Genomic DNA, 25,140 nt, shown 5'->3' with positions numbered 1-25,140 from the left:
TTAAAATTTAAAAAAATCTGAGGATGTAGGCCCATGTCCACAAAACATCTGCAGGAACAGCACTGCACTCCTGAGTGGATATATTCGAAAGTAAGTCTATTTTGGGGGTATAGGAGCAGAAGAAGGGTTGCCCCTAAGTGATCAGGGATTTATTTAAAATTTACACTCTCCTTCTTTGACTGAAGAAGCCACTTGGGAATGAGTAGCGAAAACATTTCGACCTAAGAAGAAAGAAGTCCAGTTGCCAGGACTCAGCTTCCAGATAACCTCGCCAGGATGACTGAGAATCTCCACAGGTATACTTCTTGACGGGCACCGCCAAGGTGGCCTCTGTGAGAGGAAGCTACAACCCACGGTGCCAAGATAACTCCCCCCCCTTCCCACAAATATGGCTTTTGGAGTGTTCCTCCGCAACCAAGACGCCCATTCGAAAGTATTTTCGGCCTTTAAACTCCGACTGACTCATTCTGCGGCCTCAAGGCCAGCGTGGGGAACTTGGGCGAAAGCACGCGCCCTCATCGCGAGGCACCCCTTGGCCCTCGAGAGCCCGCCAATGCTCTCCCGGAGGCTGAGGGATGATCCCCGCGCTGCCGCGGCTCCCGCGCCGCCCCTCCTCCTCCCTTCCCCTCATCCCTCCGGTTTCCCTCACAAGCCCGCCGCCGGAATGGCCCGCGCCCCAGTTATTCCGCGCATGCGCCCTGCCCTTTCCGAACAGGGCTGGTGAGGGGGAAAAAAATTGTTGTGGGAGTTTAAAGGAGAAGACTCGAGCGAGGCGGGAGGAGGAGGAGGTGAGTGGCGACGGAGGGGGCGAATCCGGCACGGGGAGAGCGGGCTCGGGCTTCTTCCCCCCCCTCCATTGCTCCTCTACTTTACTTTGAATCCGTGTGGGAGGAGGGACGGAGACGGGGGCGAAGGAGGACAGGGAAAAAAAGTAGTATTTGGCGCCCCCCCTCCGTCCATGATTTTTTCTCTCCCCCCCCCGGGTTCTCCGGCTCGCACCGTTAGGCTGCGCTTTCTCCCGCCATTTTGTGCCACTGAGGAGGGACAGGAGTGTGTGTGTGTGGGGGGGGGGTGTTCCCGTGAAGTTGTCTTCTGAACCCCTCCACACACACCCCTCATGCTTAGGTCGACCGGCCGGCCGATCAATGAGTGGCCAAAGGCGGGCTCCCGCCTCTCGAATCGTCGCTGTGTGTATGTGTTTGTGTGTCTGTGTGAGAGAACTGCGCCTCTTTTCTCTTGTCCGGCCAGTTCCCGTCGCTGCGCTCCCGAAGTTTTGAGGGCGACGACGACCAAGTTCCTTCCTCTCTTCTCCCGCCGCCCTCCCTCCTGTCCCCGGTGCCGAGACCGCAGCATCTCCTCGCTCTTCTTCTCCCGGCGTGCTCGGGGAGGAGGAGGAGGAGGAGGGAGAGGTCCCTGTTCAGGAAGGGCTCCCCTTTTCCCTTCCCACCGTCCCGCTTCTGGAGCCGGACAGCCAGAGGGGGTGGGTGGGTAGCCCCTGATCTTGTTTGGGAGAAGGTGGAGCCCGGAGCAAAAAAAAAAAAAAAGTCCTATGAGGCTTAGAAGTTTAGGGCTGCGGTCCTAGAACGTGTGGCCTTCCCGGATTGTCTGGACTCCAACTCCCATCATGTCTGGCTGGCTCCTGGGGAAAGAGGGTAGGCGTCGCCATCCAGCGGCGCCTTGGAGGGCCACCTGGCCCCTCGCCCCGATGGGCAGGCTTCGTGGAGGACCAAAGGGGCAGCAAAATCAACGGGCCTTATTTCTGAGGAGATATGCAGTAGATAGGCAGTGTTGTTGTGGTGGCAAAGGGTTCCACCGAGTGTTATAGTCTGATTCCGCCTGTCTCCCGTGGTGGTTGAATGTGCAAGGGAGGCCAGACCCATTGTGGATACCTGTTCACGATCAAGAAATGGCCCAAACTGCATTTCTTGCCTCTCATGATGCCACTGTTGACAAATTTGTCTTTATACGCCAGGAATATAGGAAGCTGAACCCATCAGATTATTAGTTCATAGCTCTGTCAGATTCTTTTTTATTATTATTTACTTCTCTAATTATCTGGGCTCAGATGATTCTGCATGGTGCTATTTTTTGCTACATCAGCACTGGCAATATACTCTGAACATCAAACTAAGGAACAGTTATAGGTATAGATTGGGAGGTGAGGATAAAAAAAAGTGACCCTGAAATATAAGACACGTGAGCTGTGATGTACATATATCTGAGCTATACATAGTAATTAACTCTCCATTGTATTTACACACACAAGTGGGAGAGAATGCTCCAGAGCTCATCAACAGGCTGCCAATAAAGGCCAAAGTTCCATCGCCAGCTACTTAGACCTTTTCACTGAATTTGCTAAGTATTAAAATATGGAGCCTTCTGTGTACAAATCCTGTGTTCTGTTGCTGAGCGCTATTGTATTATTTTCCATCTCTGTGTATAAAATGCACATGTTTCAGTAATACACATATACGGGGGGGGGGGAAGCAAACAATAGGACCATAATGCAGAGTTAGTTTCTATGCAGCACTCAAATGTATGTATATCACAGGCCACATGTCTTGCCTTTCAAGGTCTCTTCGTTATTTCTCTCCAGTCTATACTAATACTGTTTCCTTGTCTAATGTTTAGGGCATGTTACCAGTACTAATGTATGAAGAATAGCACCATGCATGTCCACCAGGAGTCAGTAGGATCCTCTGAGCCCAGAAGATAGGCGAAGTAAATAATAATACTCTGATATCAACCTTTAAGGAATCATTGATTCCCACAGAAGGCCAAAACATAACTGGGCATATACGCAGCACATGGATGACAATGACTTAGGCCTGTTGCTATTTTAAAAACATGGATGTGCATGTAAGCCTTCCAAAATCAGACTCCTGGCCAAGTTTATGCAAGATGTATGCCTTTAGAGGCATCTGTCATCAGACAAGGGAGCTAGATACCCTGTTTCCCTGAAAATAAGACCTAACCTGAAAATAATCCCTAGTATGATTTTTCAGGATGCTCGTAATATAAGCCCTACACCAAAAACAAGCCCTAGTTAAATGAAACCCCGCCCTCCACCATTGTGCAGCATTGTGCAGCAACCAGAAGATGATGTGACTGTAAAATAAAACATCCCCCGAAAATAAGCCCTAATGCGTTTTTTGGAGCAAACATTAATATAAGACCCTGTCTTATTTTCGGGGAAACACAGTATCTACAGGGGTTTTTTTTTTAATAGAAATTTTGAAACACAAGGAGAGGGTTTGGGAAAATTGATCAACAGGAGGAATTGACATATATTCTCATGAAAGCTAGTTTATCTTACTGAATTAACAATGTGAAATGCATCATTTATAATTTAGGTTGTATTGAAATCTGATGCACAGTTAGTCAAGAGTAAACCCTGCTGGACTTTGTGAGATTTATTTCTGAATAAACACATAGGATTACACTGCTGGCATACGAAGTTGTAGTATTCAGAGTACAGTACAAGTGTATAGAGCATGTTGACTCAGAAATAAGATCCACTTTGTTTTGTGATCCTTACCATCACAAAACACACAGTATTGACAACTTCAAAAGCAGATAGGAACTGTGCTATACACAAAATCTCCCATTATGTTGCAGAAGGAGTATGTTTAGCACACTCTCAAATGGTACAACTGTCTTGTATGGTCCCCTTTTGTAGTTCGTAGCACTATGCACAAGAAGGCTGATGTACTTCTGTGGTATCTATAGGAACTGTAATTTGCATGTACTGTAGGCTCTTTTACATAAAGGTCTTCATACTTTGTATTGAGTAGGCAAAATGTTGTTTTAAAAATATTTTATTCCAAAAAGAAACATATTTTGTGGAAACATTTTTTTTCTGAATGTTTTTGGAATTCTAACCACCACCACATCTAGAAGCAGTCCAATGCTGGGCAGATTCTTACCTGTGAAACAAAAGTTTTGAAGTAGAGATGGGCATGAATCTTGCATGTCCCCTTCCCTTGCCTCCCTGGCCAATGCCCCACTCACCAGCTGAAACATGTTCCTCTCCTCCTCCTTTTCGTTAGTTCAGCCAGTCCCCAGGAATAGCCCCAGTGTGATCGTCCACTCAGACAAGGAGGCAGGGCAGGAAAGCCTGTGCTCTTGCCGTGGAGTGGCTGAACAGCCAAAGAGGAGAAGAAGAGGAGCATGCACTGGCTGATGAGTGGGGGAATCCAGTGGGAGAGGGGGGAAAGGGAATATGCAGCACCTGTGTTGCCACACTTATGAACTGGCACAAACTTCCAAACACATGTTCGTGCCCATCTCTATTTTGACTACATGCATTGCCCAGGCTGACAGCCCTCCTTCTTATGCCTTCAAGGCTCCCCCCCCATTGACAATTTTTCGCAGTCTCCAAGAAGAGGAGGTTGGGTGTTTCCCCTCTGTATGTGTGTGTGCAGAAGAAAGAAATATGTATCTTCCAATTAAAAGTAACACTGTGCATATAAATGAAGTGGGCTTGCCATGTTAAATCTAAGCAAACTCACCTTTTTAAATTAGTGTTTAAGAGGTTTTTACTTTTCTGCCATTATGTGCTAACTTTTTTGTGGTAAAGGAATATTAGTGTTTGTCAGAAGAAAGAATTTAAGAGCTTGGATTTTCTTCTCAAGAAACGCACAGACTTGGTTTGCGTTTCTGCTAATTAAGGACTGAGAGCTTGTAGTGCAGTAGTACACAGCTAGAATAAACTATACAGCCAGTTAACACATTTCTGTGAACACGAGGTTTGTACTATTCTAACTAGCCCATAAGCACACTGTTCAACTCTCTTTGAAGCCCTACAGTATTTCTATTATCCTTCTCTCTTTTTCTTTTCCTCCCCTTCTCTAATTTTTTGTGCACCATGTTTCAGTTACTTCTCTCTCTCTTTTTATGTTTCCCATCACACAGTATTCTGTGCACTATGGTGGAGTCTCCTTTAAGCTCTGGTTTTCTTTATGTTGCCTTCACAGCGAATTTGGGCATTCATTTGAGCACAGAGAGCACAGAAGAATTTTTTTTCCACACAAGTGGCATGCAGCTGCAGCCCATGTGTAATATGCACTGGGAAGTTGTTTCAGGAACATGGATTTGCAATTTTTTTTAGATGTATACTTAAAACACTTTATGTGTATTCATAAAAATGTAATGTGTGATTTGTATGTGAAAAAAATACTTGAAAGATAGGCTGTGTGTCCTAGGTATCTGCAGTAGGCTACACCTGCTTCACTGAGAACTTATGAGTCTGGGATAATATGCATTATTCGACTCCCTGTGTTGATAGGCCCACAGAAAGATGGAAATGAGGTATTTTGGAATTGCTCAGTGGGCTGAAAATAATCAGAGAAAGGCTACAGTTTTTCCTATGTGTGAAAAAGAAGGACAGTAGGTTTTAGAACTGACAAGTGACCTGGGATCATTATTGACAATGCAAGCAAGAAGCCACTGGTTCATCTTTTGCCAGTAATGAATATACAGAAATTTTTGACAACATACTGTGATATAAGCACAGCAAGTCTTTCCTTTTTTTCATGAGTATTATAAAGATTACTGATATAATGTATAGGAAGTGTTTGAGAACTGCTGTGCACTATGTACTTTTGCTTTATTGAGCAAATAACATTGATTTGGCTGGATTATTGGCTTCTGACAGGAGATAAATGATTTTGCTTCCCTAAAATCATTGTAGCTTTTGTATTGCTAACATGTGGGTAAGCAATTTAAGTGCTTTCACAGTGCCTAAATATATATTTAAAATGAATTGTTTTGAAATAATAGATAAGACGGGAAAGCTGTTTTGTTTCTGGCAAGGATGATTATTAACAATTATGAAGCTATGTTTTTTGAGGAACTCCTACTATATCTCATTTTTGTTCTGTATGCTAAAATTATTCCTGTCTTAAATCACTGGCAACAATTCAAGAGTTCAAGGCTAGGGCTCAGGAGGCCTGGGTTTGTATCCCAGGTCAGTCATGGAAACTTACTTCGGATATGAAACTGGTAAACCTATTCCTTAAATTTCTCACGGACCTTGAAAGCCCTATTAGGATTGCTAGAAGTCAATTCTCTCTTGATGGCACATTAAAAAAAGAAATTAAAATTATTAGGAGTTAGTTGTGACTAATGTATATTCCATTGGTTTCATTGAATCCATTCTGTGTAAGGCTAAATCTTGATCTAAGCAGATTTAACAGTGTGCCTAACCCAGATTAGTGGTCGGTATGAGATAATATGGGTGGCTTTTGTGCAGGCCATTCATATAGTATATTATGTTGCTGTTAAATTGTTACAAGTAGTTACCCATATCTTTGTTACTTATCCACCTAAAAGTTGTCTTACAAGCTTTATAGCAACATATTAGTCTCAGAATGCTTGTTGATTCCATCAGTAAATTAATTCTAATAATAATGGGTTTATGCTTTTATTAACAGACTGTTCATATTTGCCAAACACTGCTGTTTACTCATTAATAAAGGCAGTTGTGGTATCCATAATATAGGTGGAGCAAATTGTTACTGTGCACTAGGAAATCTGTGATGGAGAAATGATGTTCTGCCTTAAGGGTTTACAGACCAAGTTTCCCACGACCTTTATTTGTTTTGTGCACTCAGTTTTTAAATAATTAAGGTTGTTTCAGACTAAGCCTTGTTTTATTTGTGAATAGTATGGAAGAATGGTTCAAATACAACAAATGATAAACTATCAGGCAGATTTATGGAAATGGGAAATAAAGTTCTTAAAAGAATAGTAAAACGTAACTCAGTAAAAAGATGCAGATCAACTAGCCATCATCATTGTGTGTAAACGAAAGTTTCTCCTCAGAAATCAACATCCCTTAATTATAGAGAGCATAACTAAACTAAATGATTTAACTCTGCAAATGTTTCCCATTAAAATGGGCTTCGTAAAAAATAACTTTCAAAATATTTTGAGATTCCACTCCTTCAAAATAGTGAGCTGTAACTCCCAGAATACTTTGGACTATACTGTAATTTATTGAATTCCACAGATAGCATGACCAGATAATCTCTCATTTGTTTAGCTGGGAGATCAGTAGTTTCTGTAGCAAATTTCCTAGCTCTGACCATTTCTGTGGAGGACTATGGCTCCCAGAATCCCCCAATCCATAAATCATCCGGGTTAACTCATTCAATCAAATTGGAATTTCAGTTATATCACTGCAAAAAATTGTGGTGTTAGCCTTTGCAATTTTCAAGATTTGTTGATGTATATATATTTCTGCTACATTTGTAACAGTAAAACTGGAGACATTTAAATAGTGTTTGGGAGTTTTTAGGCTTTATGGTTAATAGTTGTAAATACAAACTGCTACTTTTGTTATTTGTTAATTTTGAGGCGCTCGAATACACCTGTAATCTTATGTTCTTGTAGTCTCTGGAAAAATTATGTTCATGTTACTAATAGGCTTCGGTTTTAAGCACTGTAGCCCCTTAAGAAATGAACAATAATTGTTTATTTTTTAAGGATATTTGTAGTCATATCTAATCAAGTAGCTAAAATTTTCCAGTAGAAAAGTAATGATAGAATTGGGTGCTTACAGTAATATTTAATATAAACATTAATACTAAAAAGTTAAGGGCAGCAAAATATTGATCATGCTCTCTACCCTTCCCCCTCTCTCCTGTTTATTTACAGATAGAAGTATTTTGATGTTAATAGGATAGTAATTGCCACTAGGCCCAGAATATTTCGATAACGATGAAAGGAAATTTTTTATGCAACTCATGTTTTAGTTCAAAAAATTGACACTGTTCCACTTTCCTCCAGACCACTGACTGTTGGGTCTCTTTCCTATACCTAACTGCTGACCAACTGCCATGGAATCTTCCGGCTCCTTCCTATCATCAGTTTATCCTCCCTAGTCTTTAATGACACATTCTTATACAGGCTGATGAATAAGTCACTTCTCTTTCATCTGTGGCTCATGTGACTTCTATAGTCTTTGTGCTATGGTAATGTTTTGAAGTCTGAATTGAGACTAGCAGGTTTGTAAAGGTTTTTTCATAAACATAGCCCCTTTAACATTTTCATTTTTAACAGAAATCAGAAGTGTCAATTCAGTACACCCTTATGTGCTGCATTGTGTAGTACAATTTCCAGGATTAACCCAGCTTTTTAATGACTGCTGTGGTAATTAAGTCATGCAAGAGAATTACTGTAGATTTAACCACCTGTCACTGTTAACTGCCCATTCAGTGTTCTTACATTTTATCATGCATTTATCTAAATTGAAATGATTCTGACTAGAAGAAATAATTATGTTAAACCTTCTTTATGATGGATTACTTGATTCTTTCCGGTAGCATTTATTTCCAGTTGCTGCTGATTAAATTATATTGCATAGGACAGTGCTTTTCATTTGAGGACTTTTCTTGAAAATCTTGAAAACTTGAAAATCCGTGGTGGAAAAGACTATCATTAGACTCCCTGAGCTTAAACAACTAGCATTAGTACAATTAGTTTTATATGTTAGAACTGTCTATTCTGTTTGTTAGTGTTGCTCAGTTTTAGTATTGTATTTAAGCATACCTTTGGAAAGGGATGTGGTGGCGCTGTGGGCTAAACCGCAGAAGCCTTTGTGTGCTGCAGGGTCAGAAGACCAAGCAGTCGTAAGATCGAATCCACATGACGGAGTGAGCACCTGTCACTTGTCCCAGCTCCCGCCAACCTAGCGGTTCGAAAGCATGCAAATGCGAGTAGATTAATAGGGACCACCTTGGTGGGAAGGTAACAGCGTTCCGTGTCTAAGTCGCACTGACCATGTGACCACATGGCTCTATGGCTTGGAAACGGGGATGAGCACTGCCCCCTAGAGTTGAACACGGCTGGACAAAAATTGTCAAGGGGAACCTTTACCTTTACCTTGGAAAGCAATACAGTGTTGAAAAATACATATTCAGAAGCATAGTGCTTACAGGATTTTCTAGAAGCAGTTGGTCTGTGAGCAGTTACTTTTGCAAGCAACACTAGTACCTTGTGCAATCTTTCCCAGCCTGCATCTTTCAGATGCTGTGGACAACAAAGGGGTGATAGGAAATGTAGTCCAAACAAAACTGGTGTACACCAGATTAGGGACTGCTGATAAAGAATAAATGTATGTATCTCTTACTTTTCTGTACATCTTCACTAGAGAAGAGAAGGTGTAGAGATACAAGAATTGGCTTTCAGATAGTAGGGCTTCTGGAACCAGAACTATAAGCAGTTTTATTTAGATGTTACCTCCTTTTTCAACAGTGAAGAAAAAGGTTGTGATTTGTTGGTGTGGTAGTGGTAAAAACGTTAAAACCATCAGCGTCTGCAGTCCCTTCCTATCTGTGCCTTAGTGTCTTGGTGTACTTTTGCAGCACTGCTTCTTTGGTTCGGAGCAAATTGGAATATGGTTTAGCACAGAAGAAAAATGCATTTTTAGAAATGCATGTTATTAATTTCAAATAGTAAGTTGAAGCAGCTGGCCTGTTCCTTGATAAACAAGTTTGCTGAGGCATTGGAAGGCGGTGGGGGAAGTGTGTTGTAACCATTATTTCTACAAAGGAAATGTATGTTTCTTATTTGAGGTAACCTAATACTGGTCCTTTTGGTACCCAGTGTGGTGTAGTAGTGGATAGAGTGATGGCCTAGGACTCTGGAGACCAGGATTTAAATGTCTAATTGGCTGTGGAAACTCAGTGGGGGAGTAGGACTGGTAAAAACACCCTTAAATACAGTATCTCACTCACCTTGAAAGCCCTATTGGAGTTGCTATAAATCAGTTCCGAGTTGATGGCACAGAACTAATTCTTGTATTTAGGAGGTAGCTGACTTTAGTTGCCTGTTAAATGCATTTGGGGCAAAAATGGCAACTTCTGGCATTGTGGAAAGGAAGAATGCAAAGAGAAGAAAATGAAACAAGGTTAAGGGTTATTTTCTAAAGGCTTTTAATTGAAATAATATCAACTGTGGGTCCTAATGGCAATTTTTAGAGTGTATATTTTAATTGTATTTTAATTGTTTTTTGTAACTGTATTTTAATTGTTGTAAGCCGCCCAGAGACCTTTCGGTAGTGTGGGCAGCATATAAACTAAATAAATAAATAAAATAATATGTCAGAAAAGATAACAGGAATAAGGACTGAGTAGAGATCTTCCACTTGAAAGCAAGGAGATTGTTGCTGATTATGGTGAAGGCATTTATTGTAGAGTGCTACCAGAAGGAATAAAAAGTAGGGTAAGAAGAAAGGGGGAAAATTGAGATTCTGAGAAATTTTTTTGAACTGGATTTGGTTTTATTTCAGTGTAGTCATATGAAAGAAACATTTTAAAAAGTAATTTGTTTTATTATAATATGTTGCCTAGATCCATGAAAGCTAGTTATAGAGGAAGATTTCTATCTCATTCTGTATGGGCTATGCATAATTATTTTGTACTATTCATTGGCAGTGCTTTGCTCAGTGATGGTAGTGCTCCTACTACCAAGGAGTTCAACCCAGGACTTAAGCAGTTTCCCTTATGCAAGTGAAAATTAGCAGTAGGATATTGATTGTTATACTATTCTCAACCCTTTTTTAAAGGCCAGGGCCATAAACACAATATGAAAGAAATACTGTATAGTCCAAATCAGGATTGTATAAGTTGCATAACGAACTTTATAAGGTGATATGTGAAGAACTGTTTCCAGTTTGTAGCCTCCTTCAGATGTGCCAGGGCCCCCTAGGTGACCATATCCCCCCCCCCAAAAATGACTGATCTAAAACAACTCTAATCTTGTAAATAGGGTCTTACTAGTCTTGCACCCTGGCTTTTTGTTCTTGAGTAATGACTTTGTGTCATTAGTATTTTGGAAATACTGCTAAACAAACCACAAGTGGAAATTGCCTGGTTTGTTTACTTGCTTCCACTGGCAGGACAAACTAAATGGAAGTGATTGGGTAGCGTGGATGAGCATTCTTATTCATTCACAGTACAGTCGTGCCCCGCTTAATGATTACCCTGTATAAGGACGAATCCGCTTCACAACAATGTTTTTGCGATCGCAAAACAATGTTTTAATGGGGTTTTTCCGCTATGCGACGATCGATTCCCTGCTTCGGGAACTGATTCTTCACATTACGACGATCAAAAGAGCTGATTGTCGGGTTTTCAAAATGCCCGCTGGCTGCTCAAAATGGCTCCCTGCTGTTTTTAGGAGCCATTTTTCACAAGACAGGCACATGAAAATGGTCGCCCTATGGAGGATCTTCGCTGGACGGTGAGTTATTCAGCCCATTGGAACGCATTAACCGGTTTTAATGGGGTTTTTTATTTCGTTTGACGACATTTTCGCTCTACAGCGATTTCGCTGGAACGAATTAATGTCGTCAAGCGAGGCACCACTGTACTGTAATCCAGAACTCTCAGCAGTTCTGGTTTATCGTAGTGTACTTACTGACCCCAGAATGCTGAATACTGTGCTAATGTATTTATCTGTGGTTTGTTTATTTGGTTACATTTTTCTTTTATAACGTTTTCTGTCAGGCCATATCTTAGAATAGGCAGATTTAATGGGTGCTCAGGATGGCATATAGGGAACATAGGAAGCTGGTTTGTATCAGGTTAGTCCGTTGTCCATGAAGCTCCATATTGCCCATTCTGATGCCTCTGACCAAGGGTAAAATCATAGAATAATAGAGTTGTAAGGCTCCATTATAAGGCCATTGACTCCAACCCCCAGATCTTTTCTAACATTTCAAAAATGAAGTTGTTAAGCAGATAATTAAAACATGTATTTGATACTCTATTTGCAGTAGAGTTAGAATTTCAGCTTAGCTGAAGTCTCCATAACTACTATTGTGACCTACCTGCGTGAAAATTCTGTCATCTGTACCTGGAAAGTGCCATCTGTATCCTTCAGGTGGCTGGCCACTGTGTAGTGTACTGCCATAACAAAATCACTTTTGTTTCTCCCAGTTGCCAAATGTTCTCAAAACTGTTTTTATTCTTAGAATCATATTCTCAGATTTATCTTTCAGTCTGAACAAGGCATATCCTTTGACTGCTACACTCCGGTAATACTGAGTACATTTTCATACTGAGTAATTCTTATGAGACTCTGCTTTTCACCATATATTAGGATTTCAGGTTAATTTTCTTTGCTTCTTATGCTCCATACATTAATATAAAGATATCAGAGTGTTGCACCTTTCCAGTCCCCAGCTGTATTTATGTACAAATTATTGGGCTGCATATCCAGTGTCCTGGCATTTCTTTGAGATCTTGTTCCTCTTATTTCTTCCTCTTTCCTTGTCAGTGTCTGGCTGTTGACGGGAAAAACTGACAGTTCCTTCAGTTTCGTACCCAGAGCCATCTGTATCCCTCAGGTAGATGGCTACTGTTTAGTATACTGCCATGACAGAATCACTTTTGTTTCTCCCAATTTCAGTGAAATCTGAAACATACACTCTCTGAGCAGATTCTCCAGCCCTCATTTCAGAATTTTGTTTTCGACAGGTAACATGGCTTATACATCTGGCCATGATTTTGGAATTCCTATTTCTGCAATATCTCCAGCTGTGTAATTCTTAGCCTAATGAAGACTCATGTGGAATTGAAAATTAGCTTTTGTTTTTGATATTTTAGTAGTATAACTCACCCTTGTCTTTAGATTGCATACAAGGACCACATTTCCCTCCTTTTTTATTAGACTGTGGAGACTCAGAAGGGGCAGACTGTGCTACCCTAAAGGTTGGTTATTAGCAATTTAGAAGGCTACAATTGACATTGGTCATAATATTGTGCAACAGCTATTTGGAGGGATTATTTGGCGGTATGAACAAGGCCGGGATCTCATGGTGTACTAGATCTTTCTGTTTTGCCAGGTTAAATTTTCCCCTTCTTCCTCCTGTCCATCCCTCCATCTTAAAACACTGTTCAGTAAAGCAGGGGATTTCGTGCCAGAGTGGGCTGCAGTAGAACAGGTGGGGGAAAGGGAAGTTCTGATTCCACTGGACTGGTTATCAATATATACTGTTTGATCTTGACCAGAATAGTTAACTAGAAAATTGTGTAAGCAGCTGTGATTTTTCAAGCCAGAGCATTTTCTTGTTTTTGAAATGGTGGAAATTTGAATGCTATAAAGTTCTGTCTATGCATAATGAAAAAAAAGAATAATGCAAATGAAATTGTGATTAATTTAAATCGATTGTCAATATTTTTCTGCCCAAATTCTTCCAATATAATTTGCAAGGGGAAAATGGTTTAGAATTTATTTCTAGGAAAAGTAACAATGTCAACCAACATATATTTCCTATTTTGAAAATTCAGTCAATTGGCTTTGAAAATTCAAAACATCTCTGTCTAATGCAAAACTTACAACCCTATGTATAGGCAGAAAACAGATTCTCAATAAGGCCAGGCAGTTGTTACATTAACAAGGGGTTTGTGGGAGAGATGGATTTAAGTTCTCAGTTAATAAAGAAAATCCATAAAAACTAAATTGGGCTGTTTTACCTATCAGTTTTAAAGGCTTGAACCCTCAGCAAATAATATCCCAGTTTCAGATGATATAAAACCTTCATTATTCTGTAGCATGGAATAGTTATTACACTGCTACATTTGTGCAAACTCACTAAAGTATTTGTTACTTTCATCCAAAAATTTGAAATATTGCATCTTCAAGATGAGAGCCAGTGTGGTATAGGGAAGCGAGTGATATACTAGGGCTCAGGAGACCTACGTTCAAATCCTTGCTCTGCCATGGAAACTCACTGGGGGAAGAGTACTGGAAAAACCACTTCTTCAATATTTCACATACCTTGAAAACTCTATTATGATCAGCTAATGTCAGATGTGATGTAAGGGCATATGACATTATACAGTATCTCCAGAATGCCGGTACTCAAGAAGCATTTGCCTCCTAACTTAACCAGAAAAGAATCTGTGGATGTGATATATTCGTGAAGGATTCTGTCACAAAATTTTTCTGTCCTGCTCCTTGTGGTTCATTTTTAATATGCCCAGAGCAGTGATTTATAGCATACTCCATCTGAGCTTCAGTTCCATCTTTGCATGTGGGATAGTTAAATAATGTAGCCATAGTTTGTCTTGAGAAGTATTAATGCAGAAGCAATCAATATCTTTATTGGACCACTGAAAATATTAAGTAGGTTGTGAGCGTTCAGTGGTAACTCATCTTCCTCAGGCCCTGTTTCAAAGTCTCATAGCTAATGTTCCCTCTAATTTTCAGCCCCACTGGGTGGGGCTCTGCCTCTCACACATATGCAACCCCCCCCCCGGTTCCATTGCAACTGGAACCAAAGGGGCTGAAAAACGATCACTATCACTGAGTGGAGGAGGAGGAGCCCTGCATGAAGGGGGATAGAGTCACACGTGCACAGGCACACATCTTAGAAGGACCCATGCTCATGGCATAGTTGTTAATGCCAGGCAAAAAAATTCTTAAGGTGAATTGAGCAGTATGCAAACAACCTGTGGGATGGTGGAGGAAATTCCTCCCTAAGCAGTATCTTGGGAGTTTATCTCACATCTCTTCAAACGAAAGATTCTTCAAGCAATTTACATCACCCTCGACTCGCACATTGCCTTTCTTTTAAAACTTAGAGTAGTTTCTATGGTGGCAGGGATGACACAGCCACATGGCAGATCTCCGCCAGAGAGGTATAGCCAAGAATTTAGATTCCCTGCTGGATGTTTTCTTCAGCAGTCAGTACTGCTAGGCTGTGTCAGAAGTCTTAGTTGTTCTCCAGGCAGCCATTTAAGCGATATCTCCACAGTTCAGGAAAAAAAAATCAGTGAAATGCTTTGTGGTCATTTTTTGACAAACAGTACAAATGCAGAAACAGGCAATGCCTTCATTGGACCACTGAAAAAATTAAGTAGATTGTGAGTTTTTGTTGGTAACCAATGCTCCCTCTAAGCTGTGTGGGTGCACAGCACTGAATCGGGGCCACACAGCCTAACTACTGTTGCTGCTGATTTGCTTCCAATCACAGCCGGAACTCCATGGGGGGGGCCTCCTTCCAAGTGTTCTGGAAAATTAGAGGGAACGTTGTTGGTAACCCATCTTCCTCAGGCCCAGTTCCAAAGTCTCTTGGCTTGAGAAGTGTTAGTATAATACACTACAGCTTATGCTGTTTAAAAAGATGCAAGGCAACAATGTGTAGTTATCTGGAGTGAGTGGCCTCTGTGAGTGTGACTTAGGTTCACAGGAGCTTTGTTAATTTTATTTGTAGTGGCACAGTTGAGAATTAGGAACATAAATATCCTGCCATCAAGCTTAACCTCTGCCCTGAAATTATAGTATGTCCAAAGTTCTTTTTCAAAAAGATGAGAACTAGTGATGATGAGTGCATGGCCCAGTCTCCCAAACACAGCTAATCGTAGTTGAATAATAAACACCCTGTTTATTTAATGTTCATAACTTTAATATTAATCATTATAGGGACTCATCTCCCGGTATCCTTGAAACTTCCCTGCTTGCCAAAGCATAATCATAGCTCTTTAATGGTTCATGAAATGTGAGCAACTGGCCTGTTGATTCTGTGCCTTTTGTTTTGTTTTGTTTTCAAGCCTAATTTTGATTCTAAAAAAAATTAAAAATCAAAGACTAAGCTGAAAGATGGAACAGAATCTCTCGGAGAAAAAACCAGCCATCGCCCAGACTGCAGACTTCGATGTAATGGGTGCCTTAGACTGGAAAGACGGCATTGCTACCTTGCCAGGTAGCAACATACAAGTAAGGAAAAAAGGGGGTAGGGTAAACAGAGGCCCTAATAGTTAGCAAATGTTCTTTTGTCAGGGTAGATAAAAGATCTTCTGTTACATGTATTGCTTTCTGTCATGAATTTCAGCTGTGGTGACAAAAACAAACTGATGCCAAGAGTATTGGATTGTCTTCTGACTGGCTCTATGTTCTTTTTTGAATTTGAAGTTTCTATACTAAGAACTGTTACTGCTTTTATTAATCAAAGTTGGGAGATTTTCAGCTACACAAATATACTGCTTTGTGGTCTTCTGTGATTCACACACCTGGGTTAGCACACCTGCATGAAGCACTGCTGGAATCTTCAGGCCAGTAGTTCCCAACTTTGGCCAGATATTCTTGAACTAAAACACCCAGAAGTCTTTACCACTAGCTGTGCTGGCCAGGATTTCTGGGAGTAGTAGTCCAAGAGCATTTGAGGATCCAAGGCTGCAGGCTTCTTCCTTCTCCCATATATAGTGCATGTGCCCCTCCCTGAAATCTTAGTCCATTTCTGTCCAAGACAGCAGCAATGCCACAGAATCTTGAATCTATCTTAAATTGCTACAATATGCCCAGTTTTATTTCATTTTTCTCTATATGCTTACCTTCTCTCCACTTTTTCCTCCTTGTTGCCTGCAAGAAAAAAGTTGCCATAGTGAAGTCTTTATAAAGTGTCCCCCCTTCCCTCCCTTTGTTCTCTTCAGTGTTTTTTCCTGCCTTTTTAATATGTCCACTTCAGCCTTAATGAAGAAGTGTCTTGAATGATGAGCGAAAATCCCTCAATTTAACAGAAATACTACATGTCTTGATGAAGGTCATTTTAGTGAAGAACTGCTCTGTCTGTAAAGGATTTACAAAAGTAGCTTTCCATTATTATGAATCCCAACTTAAGTTGTACTAGTGGGAGAAGTCACTAAAAGTAGTACATCTGATCTCAGCTCACCCTCAACCATATAAAGACTCTGTCTCAACTACCAAAGTTAAGGACACTAATGTTAGCTTACTTTAGTCTACCTCTTTGGGGCAAGAGGAATCCATTATTGCTCTGGACATTGGGCTTGGTCATGGCCTTCCATCTTTGAAACACACTTTGGCATCTACAAAACTGAAGGATTCAGTTTGTCACAACTAGAGATGGAGGTATTCGTATATGAATATTCACCCCACAGGTGCAGATAACGACCACTAGTCCTGCTAAAGACACCCCTCAATCACAGTGACAGATAATCTCTCCATCTTATCACAACAATACATCCACAACAAAAACAGGCTGATCACCACCATCACCCTATCTCCTGAAAAGGACAAAAGCTGTTCCCACGGCTATTAATACTCAACTATCCAACAAACAGCTACAGAGAGATGCCGACCACAGAGACTAGCGAAATGTCAGGAAGAATAACCTTTAGAACACGGCCAAAGAGCCAAAAAAACCCACAACAACCATCAGATCTGGGCCGAGTCCTGTACTACTTCTCTACCTATTCTGTGCTGCATTTCCCACACTACTTTACTTGCTCTTCGTCCCTCTGGTTGAACACTATTTTCCTTTTTGGGAAAAACTGAGACAAAAAAGCTGTTGATTCGTTCTGCCTTTTCCCTGTCCCCTGCTAGTAATTGGCCATCATCTCCATGCAGAGACCCTATCCTTTCCTTTTTTTCACTTTTACTGCTGACATAACTAACAAATCCCTTTTTATTATCTTTAATCTCTCTAGCAAGCCTAAATTCGTGCTGTGCTTTAGCTTTTTTTACCATCCCCTACATGTACTGGCTATTTGCTTCTATTCCTCTTTGGTGCTTTCCCCGTTTTTCCATTTCTTGTACATGTTTTTCTTACACTTAGCTGAGTTGAAAGTTCTTTAGTCAACCATTCCGGTTTCTTTAGACATCTCCCATTTTCCTTCTTGTTGGAACAGTCTTAGATTGTGCCTTTAGTATCTTAGTTCTAAAAAATCCCTATCCATCCTGAACTCCCCTCTCCTTTAGTGCCTCTGTCCATGGAATTTCAGCCAATAATTCCCTAAAATTACAAAAATTGGTTTTCTTGAAGTCTAGAATATGTGTGTGATTACACTTGGCTTCCCCTTCCCACTGTATAACAAATTCCAAGAGAGCATGGTCACTCCCAGCTAAGGCTCCCACCGCTTCAACCTCATTAACAAGGTCTTCCCTGTTGGTTAAGATTAGATCTAAAATAGCTGTTCCCCTTGTTGCCTCTTCCACCTTCTGGACCATGAAATTGTCTGCAAAGCCAGTAAGGAATGTTTTGGACCTTGTGTTCTTGGCAGAGCTTAATTGCCAACATATATTGGCATAGTTGAAATCTCCCATTATTACTGCATCTTTCGCTTTTGAATATGGGCATCTGCTTCATTCAGGAAGGCTTCATCCAACTCCCCAGACTGGCTTGGGTCCCTTTTGGTCTACATAGACCAAAAGGAAGTGTAGTATACTCCCACAATGATATCCCTCACATTTTTCTCCCCCTTACTTCTTACCCAGATGCTCTCAACCTGGCTTCCGAGATTTATACCCTGGATTTCTTCACCAGTATAAGTGCTCTTTACATATAAAACTACTCTTCCTCCTTTTTTTACTAGGTCTGTTTCTCTGAAATAGGTTATATTCTCCAATAACTATATTCCAATCATGAGTCTCATCCCACCATGTTTCAGTGATACCTATTAAGTCATATTTATTTTGCTGCATTAGGAGCTCCAGCTCATCTTGTTTGTTTCCTGTGCTCTGTGCATTGGTGTAGAGACATTTAAGACTATGTCTTCTTGATCCCTCTCAACCCTCAAATTATCGACCAATAAGCTTATTATACAGGGACGTGGTGGAGCTGCGAGCTAAACCTTCTGACCCTGTGCTGCAGGGCCAGAAGACCAAGCAGTCGTAAGATCGAATCCACGCAACGGAGTGAGCACCCGTCGCTTGTCCCAGCTCCCGCCAACCTAGCGGTTCGAAAGCATGCGAATGCAAGTAGATAAATAGGGACCACCTCGGTGGGAAGGTAACAGCGTTCCGTGTCTAAGTTGCACTGGCCATGTGACCACGGAAGATTGTCTTCGGACAAACGCTGGCTCTATGGCTTGGAAACGGGGATAAGCACCGCCCCCTAGAGTCGAACACGACTGGACAAAAATTGTCAAGGGGAACCTTTACCTAAGCTTATTATGCAATATTGGAAAATTATATTCTAAATATCTCTTGAAAAAAACTCTCCATATGGGCTGCTGACAAGGATCTTCCTGGAAAGAAACAGATAGGCTTTTGTGCCGGAGCGTCCACTCAGGATCATATCTTTTTGCTGACTTTTCTTGCTGAAAAATACGCAATCCACAACAAAACCAAACTTTTTGTTACCTATGTGGACCTCCAAGGGGCATTTGATTCCATCAACAGAGATCTACTAAGGAAAAAAACTTTCCAATTGGAGTATTGATCCACGCCTGCTATTTTTGCTCTGCCAATTGCATTCCCATAATTCCTGCCAGGTTCATTTACCTGATTCCAACACTCTTACCGAAAAAATTCCAATTTTCAAAGGTGTTCGCCAAGGTTGCATTTTGGCCCCTTTATTATTTAATTTATCTTTTCTTTCCCCTTGCAATCAGTCGGCTCCAGCCCTTAATGGTGTTCCTTTATCTATACTCCTGTATGCTGATGATACAGTGCTAATGTCTCATACTAGTTGCACTTTACTTAAATTTCAGGATTTCTGTGATCTTAATGATCTATCCATTAACCCTAATAAAACCCACATTTTGGTTTTTTCCCCACTCTTGGTCCCCTACACCTTGGACAATAGGATCTTCTTCCTACCGTCAAGTACACTTCTAAGTATCTGGGTCTTCATATTCATCACAAACTCAGCTGGACATTTTGTAAAAAAGCTGCCATTTCTTCAATTTCTCCCCAATTAAAAGCTATTTCAAATTTTCATTATTCTTCCGGGAAACCAATATATCCCAGCAGCCATTCAGATTTTTCAGTCTAAGATTCTTTCTCACTTGCTGTATGATGTGCTTATATGGATACATTCGGCTAATTTGGATATTGATCAAGTTGCAGCAACGTTTTTCACAGAATAGTAGGAGTTCCTAACTTAATTTGGCTTTTTACTATTTCTTTAGAATTGGGCATTTATCTACCTTCCACAACTGCCTGGTTACTTACATTTAAATTTTGGCTCCGTCTCTTTTTAAATTCACGGCCAAAGAGCCCGAAAAACCCACAACAACCACACCCAAATTATTTAGAATTTTTTAGCACTATTCAAGACACTGAAAGCATTTCTACCTCCTTTGATAGTCATTGTTACACAAGTTGCAAAAAACAGTGCAACAGCAAGGTATTACTTGAACAAGCAAGGACAAACACATTCAATGTTTTCTCTGTTTCTGACCATTAAACTATGGGTGGTGCATTTTACATCACATTTATCCAGTAGCAATTCACATGAATAGGGACTGCAATCAGGCAGCAGATCTCCTAAGCAGAAAAATGTCTCAATCATATGAATGGGACTTGTCTCCTGAGGCCTTTCTGCTCATAATTAATCATTGGGATACCCCACAATTAGATTTATTTGCAGTGAGAGAAAATTGCAAATGAAAGATGTTCTGTTCTTGGACAGGCAAGGATTATTGATCCCTGGAGGATGCATTTATGATACCCTTGTGGGGAAGTCTACTATACATGTTTCCATTAATACATCAAACAACAATCAAGATATGACAAGGTCCAATGTGATACTCTTGACACTATGGGGACCTCATCAGCCATGGTTTGCTTCACTTCTCATGGCAACAGACATCTTACAACCTCCTTATTCTTGATCTTTTAACATGTCAAAGAGGACAGTTCATTACCTGGACACTTACCTTTTGAAGTTAATATTCTGTGCACTTGATGTGCATGAAATATTATTCAACCAGGATAATCACACAGTTCAAGAAGTCTTCTAAGAAAGTTGCTGATTTCTATGAAAGTTGTTGATTTCTTCAGGTTGCAGTATTGCAGTGGAAATGGTACCTGTCTCCCTAAACACTGTGATGCTGTTTCTGCTACATTTGAAGGAGTTTGGACTCTTCATGTCATCTTTAAAGGTCTTCTTAGCATCTTTTTTTGTCTAAACAATCTATGGACCATCCTGCTCCAAAACATCTTGTCCACTGTACCGATAAAAGCTTTCTAGGGGGAAAAAACAAATACATAGCTACAAGATGGGGAAACTTAGCTCACTAAAACTACGAGTCAGAAGGATCTTGGAACTGTAAAAGCTGAATATGAGCTAATAGTGTGATGTGGCTGCAGAAAAGGCAAATGCGATTTTAGCATGCATAAACAGAAGTATAGTCTCCAAATCCCATGAGGTACACTATCTAGCACTGGTTAGGCCTCATCTTGAGTACTGTGTCCAGTTCGGGACACCATACTTTAAGGAAAATACCAGCAAACTGGAGCAAGTCTGGAGGAGGGCAACAAGGATGACCAAGAGACTGGAAACCAAGACCTATGAGATAAATGTTGCCATACAGAGGAGGAGGAGCATCTGTTCTCAATCATTCCAGAGTGCAGGATACATAAAAATGGTCTCAAGTTACAGGAAGCCAGATTTAGGCTAAATATCAGGAAAAACCTCTTAACTGTTAGAGTAGTCCAACAATTATTTCAGGAGGTGGTGAGCACTCCAATGCTGGAGACATTCAAGGGGAAATTGAACAACCATCTGTGAGATATCTGTGAAGATTCTCAGTCATCCAGGTTAGGTTATCTGGAAGTTGAGTCATGGCAACTGGACTTCTTACTAGGTTGAAACGTTTCGCTACTCATCCAAGTAGCTTCTTCGGTCTGAGGAGAGTTGGTAGGAGACCCCTGATATGTCCTCCACATTGGTTTTCTGTCAGATCAGTTTTGATTTGGATTCCTGCATTGAGCAGAGGATTGGACTCCATGACCTTATAGGCCCCTATCATCTCATTTATTGTATGATTCTATGAAGGGTTTGACTAATGCTTTCCCAGACATTAAGATGCTACCAGTTTCATGATCTTTCTCTTTAGTGTTATCTAAACTCATGGTTCCTCTGTTTGACCTTACGGTGTCTGCAGATTTAAGACTTCTCACAATGAAACAGTATTTCCTGTTGCAATTACATTGGCTAGGAGAGCAAGTGAGTTATGTGTCCTAAGGTCTGATGAACCTTATATTCAATTTACTGGGGACAAAGTGACATTTTTTCAAGACATTACTTTTCTTCCCAAAGTGGTAACACTTTCCCATACATTGCAGGCTATAGTGTTATCCTCATTTTATCGGAATCTATAGTCATCACTAGTAAGGACTTTGCATAACTCAGATGTCAGGAGGGCGCTAGCCTTTCACATCACAAAGATTCAGTTAAATGGGTGGCTAATTTGATCCAGTTGACTTACGAAATTGTTAAAATTTCCTTTTCTGGTAAGCTGAAAAGTCATTCAGCAAGGGCAGAAGCAGCGTATTTTGCTTTCCTCAAAAGAACACCGGTCCATGATATTTGTAAAGCTACTACTTGATTTTAACCCTGTGATATTTATTAAGCATAACAGAAAAGACCTTCATGCCCAGAAGCGTGCTTCTTTTGGAAAAACATTATTTTCATGGGTGATGGTATTATGCCCAGTCTAAATGCTTCCTAGTCTGCAGAACTGTATGATTCACAGGTGTGTGAATCACAGAATACCACAAAGGACAGTTACTTATCTGAACTGTGTTTCTTTGAGGGTCATTCTCACAACCCTCCCAATTCCCTTCTTCATTATGTTTCTTTCTAGTGGCTTTGTGTCACACAGGTTGGGAATGAGGTGATAGGTAAGAGCATGTACTCTAGATATGAGAGGAGGAGAAAATTCTGGGCTTGCATGCTCTAGAAGATTCTAGCAGTGTTTTGCACGGGTGTGCTAACCAAGGTGTGTGTTTGCACAGAATGACTAACTGAAGAAACATGGTTACAGGTGACTAATCTGTCCTTTCTCAAAGAGGGAAACCCACCTAAAGCAGCTGAGTCTCAAGGCTTGTCTTTGTGTTCAAGTATTAGATGATAGAACAAGTGATTACAAAAAATATATTAGAAGTAACTCTTGTTGCTCTAGCAGAAAAGATTTTAAGGTTTTCCTTTGGACCTGCTGCTACCCAAATACCTGTCAATATGTTTCCATATAGGGTGCATTTTAAGGGAACTTGAGACCTCATACCTGATGCTGGTGGCTATCTGAAAAAGGACATGTATGGTGGCAATAGAAGAACAGTGGATGCAATAGTCTATGATTAGGAAGTCAGGGGCTAGTTTAAAATGGATATGTCTGTTCAGTAAAAGGACTTTAGTTTCCTCTATTAAGATAAGTAAGATAAGTAAAAAAAATGATAAGTGGAACAACATCTTATCTGATATCTTTCTCAGCAACCATGATTAGTTGCACTGTCCTTACTACATTCTTGTTATATACTTATCTCTCTTTTGTGGTCCCAGTAATACCCTTTAAAAAAAGGATGGCTTTAATTCTATTTTGAAATATTGGTAATTATCAGTGTCGGTTTAGCTACTAAAACTCAGTGGCCAAAATCATGTTGTGTAATTCTCTGTGTGCAGCTGGAATGATGTCATGAACAGTGACAAATCAACACTATTAAACGCTTCCTTTGGGAATTTCAGGGTGGAAGTGACTTCATTGCATTGTACATGAGTTGTGTGCACCCTGAAATTGTCTTCAATCAGCAGCAGTTTGGCATTGATGATTTTGTTATCCCCAATGCACACATGGACTTGCACAACAGGACTTCAGCCAGTGTTCTAGTAACTGTTGGCTTAGTTTTTAGACAGGCAGTTCATATGATACCAAAAACCAATATAGTATTAAAATAGTGAGTATTTAATCATCAATTATGATTAGTAGCTACTGAGGTTCACACTGTAAACTATTTATACATGTTTCTAAACAACACTTGAACTACATCTTTTGTTGGTCTTCTATTTTAAAAGGCAAAACGTAATTGTGCCAGAATATAATTGTGTGATATGTTTTCCATAAATATGGCTTATTTATGTAGTTATAAATGGCAATGATGTCATCCGCCTACAAAAAGTTCAGTTTATTTTAATTTAATTTAATTTAAAGCTTCTTAATCCTTCCTTCAGGTTCTTAGGCTCTCTAAGGATCCTTTTTGATCAGGGGAAGCCTTTAAGTGCCATGGGACAGGAGGAGCCATTAATATCTGAAAGTCACTACTGGATTGCTGCCACTGGGATCAGGATCATAGCCAGCTATCCGGCAGTGATTTTTGAATATTAAAGGCTGCCCACCCCCACTTAGTCCTGAGGTTCCCAAAGGTTTCACCAGGTCAAAAAAGGATCTTTAGGGAGCCTCAGAACCTGAAGGGAGAGGGATAGGAAGCTTTAAATGAAATTAAAGAGTAATGTCATTGTGTGGTGACATCATTGCCATTTATATCAGTTTAATTATGGCAACAAGATTCCAGCCAGTATTGTGTTTGCTTAGAATTTGGGAAAGGTGAATCAGTTTTATTACAAATTGTAAGCAAGTGATGTAAAGTTTACCATCTATAATGTGCTGAGGAATGCTTATGCTTCCTTGGTTTTTAAAGAATGTGCATTTTTACAATCTTCCAAATCTTGTTTGTGAATTTTCAGATATGGTTCTGTCCTTTTTAATTGGTGAATTTCAGTACCAGACAATTCAGGTATCTACTAGTGAAATGAATATGTAATGGGGAGTTTTGAATCCCACTGATTTCATTGAATAGTTGGGCCTATAGTTAATGTCTCACTTAGAAATGAAGGTGACTTATTTGATTGGATTGTGCCGTATCTGTTGAGAGAAATCAAATTAGTAGTTTGGAGAATTATGGCAGATACCTAAGTCTTATAAGTGGACTGTGAAAAAATATAAAATGTATAGTACAGCAGAAATATCTACTAACACCTTGTACAGATGATTTCTTGTTTTTTATGGAAGTATTTTCCATTTAGGCTGTCACTGCATAAGCTCTTTAAGAGGATGTTGCTGTAGACTCAGTGTGATTTGCTGAGGCATTGTTTCTGTGGTGTGCAGTGCCAGCAACTATGTGTTTTTTTTCTTTTTATTTCTTGTACTTTGATTTCAAGCACTTAGCACCATGAGGAAATTATTCATTCAGAGAGTACTAAAGTTTTGATCACACACTGCGTGTGTGATCATTTCTCATTATGTTTATGTAGGTTTCATAAGTCTGCTTCGTGTAAGAGCCATGATATTTTTGTGTGTATGAACAGAGATGAAAATTAATACCCTTTTCGTCCATCTTCATGCTGCAGTGGCAACACTCTAGCAATTGTTTGCAGCACAGTACTTAATT

The 25,140-nt window shown here is 40.3% G+C and overlaps 1 protein-coding gene across 5 annotated transcripts in view; it reads left to right on the top strand.

The window, feature by feature from the left end:
* Window positions 1-517: 517 nt before the first annotated feature.
* LOC110082283 (lethal(3)malignant brain tumor-like protein 4) overlaps window positions 518-25,140 on the top strand; it is a 70,318-nt gene continuing 45,695 nt past the window's right edge. For 2 of the 5 annotated variants that reach the window (XM_078380184.1, XM_078380183.1), the window contains exon 1: window positions 518-788. In XM_078380184.1, the coding sequence (XP_078236310.1) occupies window positions 576-788 (213 nt within the window). In that variant the 5' untranslated portion in view covers window positions 518-575. Of the gene's footprint in view, window positions 789-14,125; window positions 15,730-25,140 lie in introns of those variants that run through there. The other 3 variants (XM_078380186.1, XM_078380185.1, XM_078380187.1) reach the window with 3 other exon arrangements.

The sequence above is a fragment of the Pogona vitticeps genome, chromosome 9, assembly GCF_051106095.1.
Source record: "Pogona vitticeps strain Pit_001003342236 chromosome 9, PviZW2.1, whole genome shotgun sequence".
In the NCBI taxonomy this organism is placed as follows: Eukaryota; Metazoa; Chordata; class Lepidosauria; order Squamata; family Agamidae; genus Pogona; species Pogona vitticeps.
This window is presented reverse-complemented; position numbering and strand designations above follow the sequence as displayed.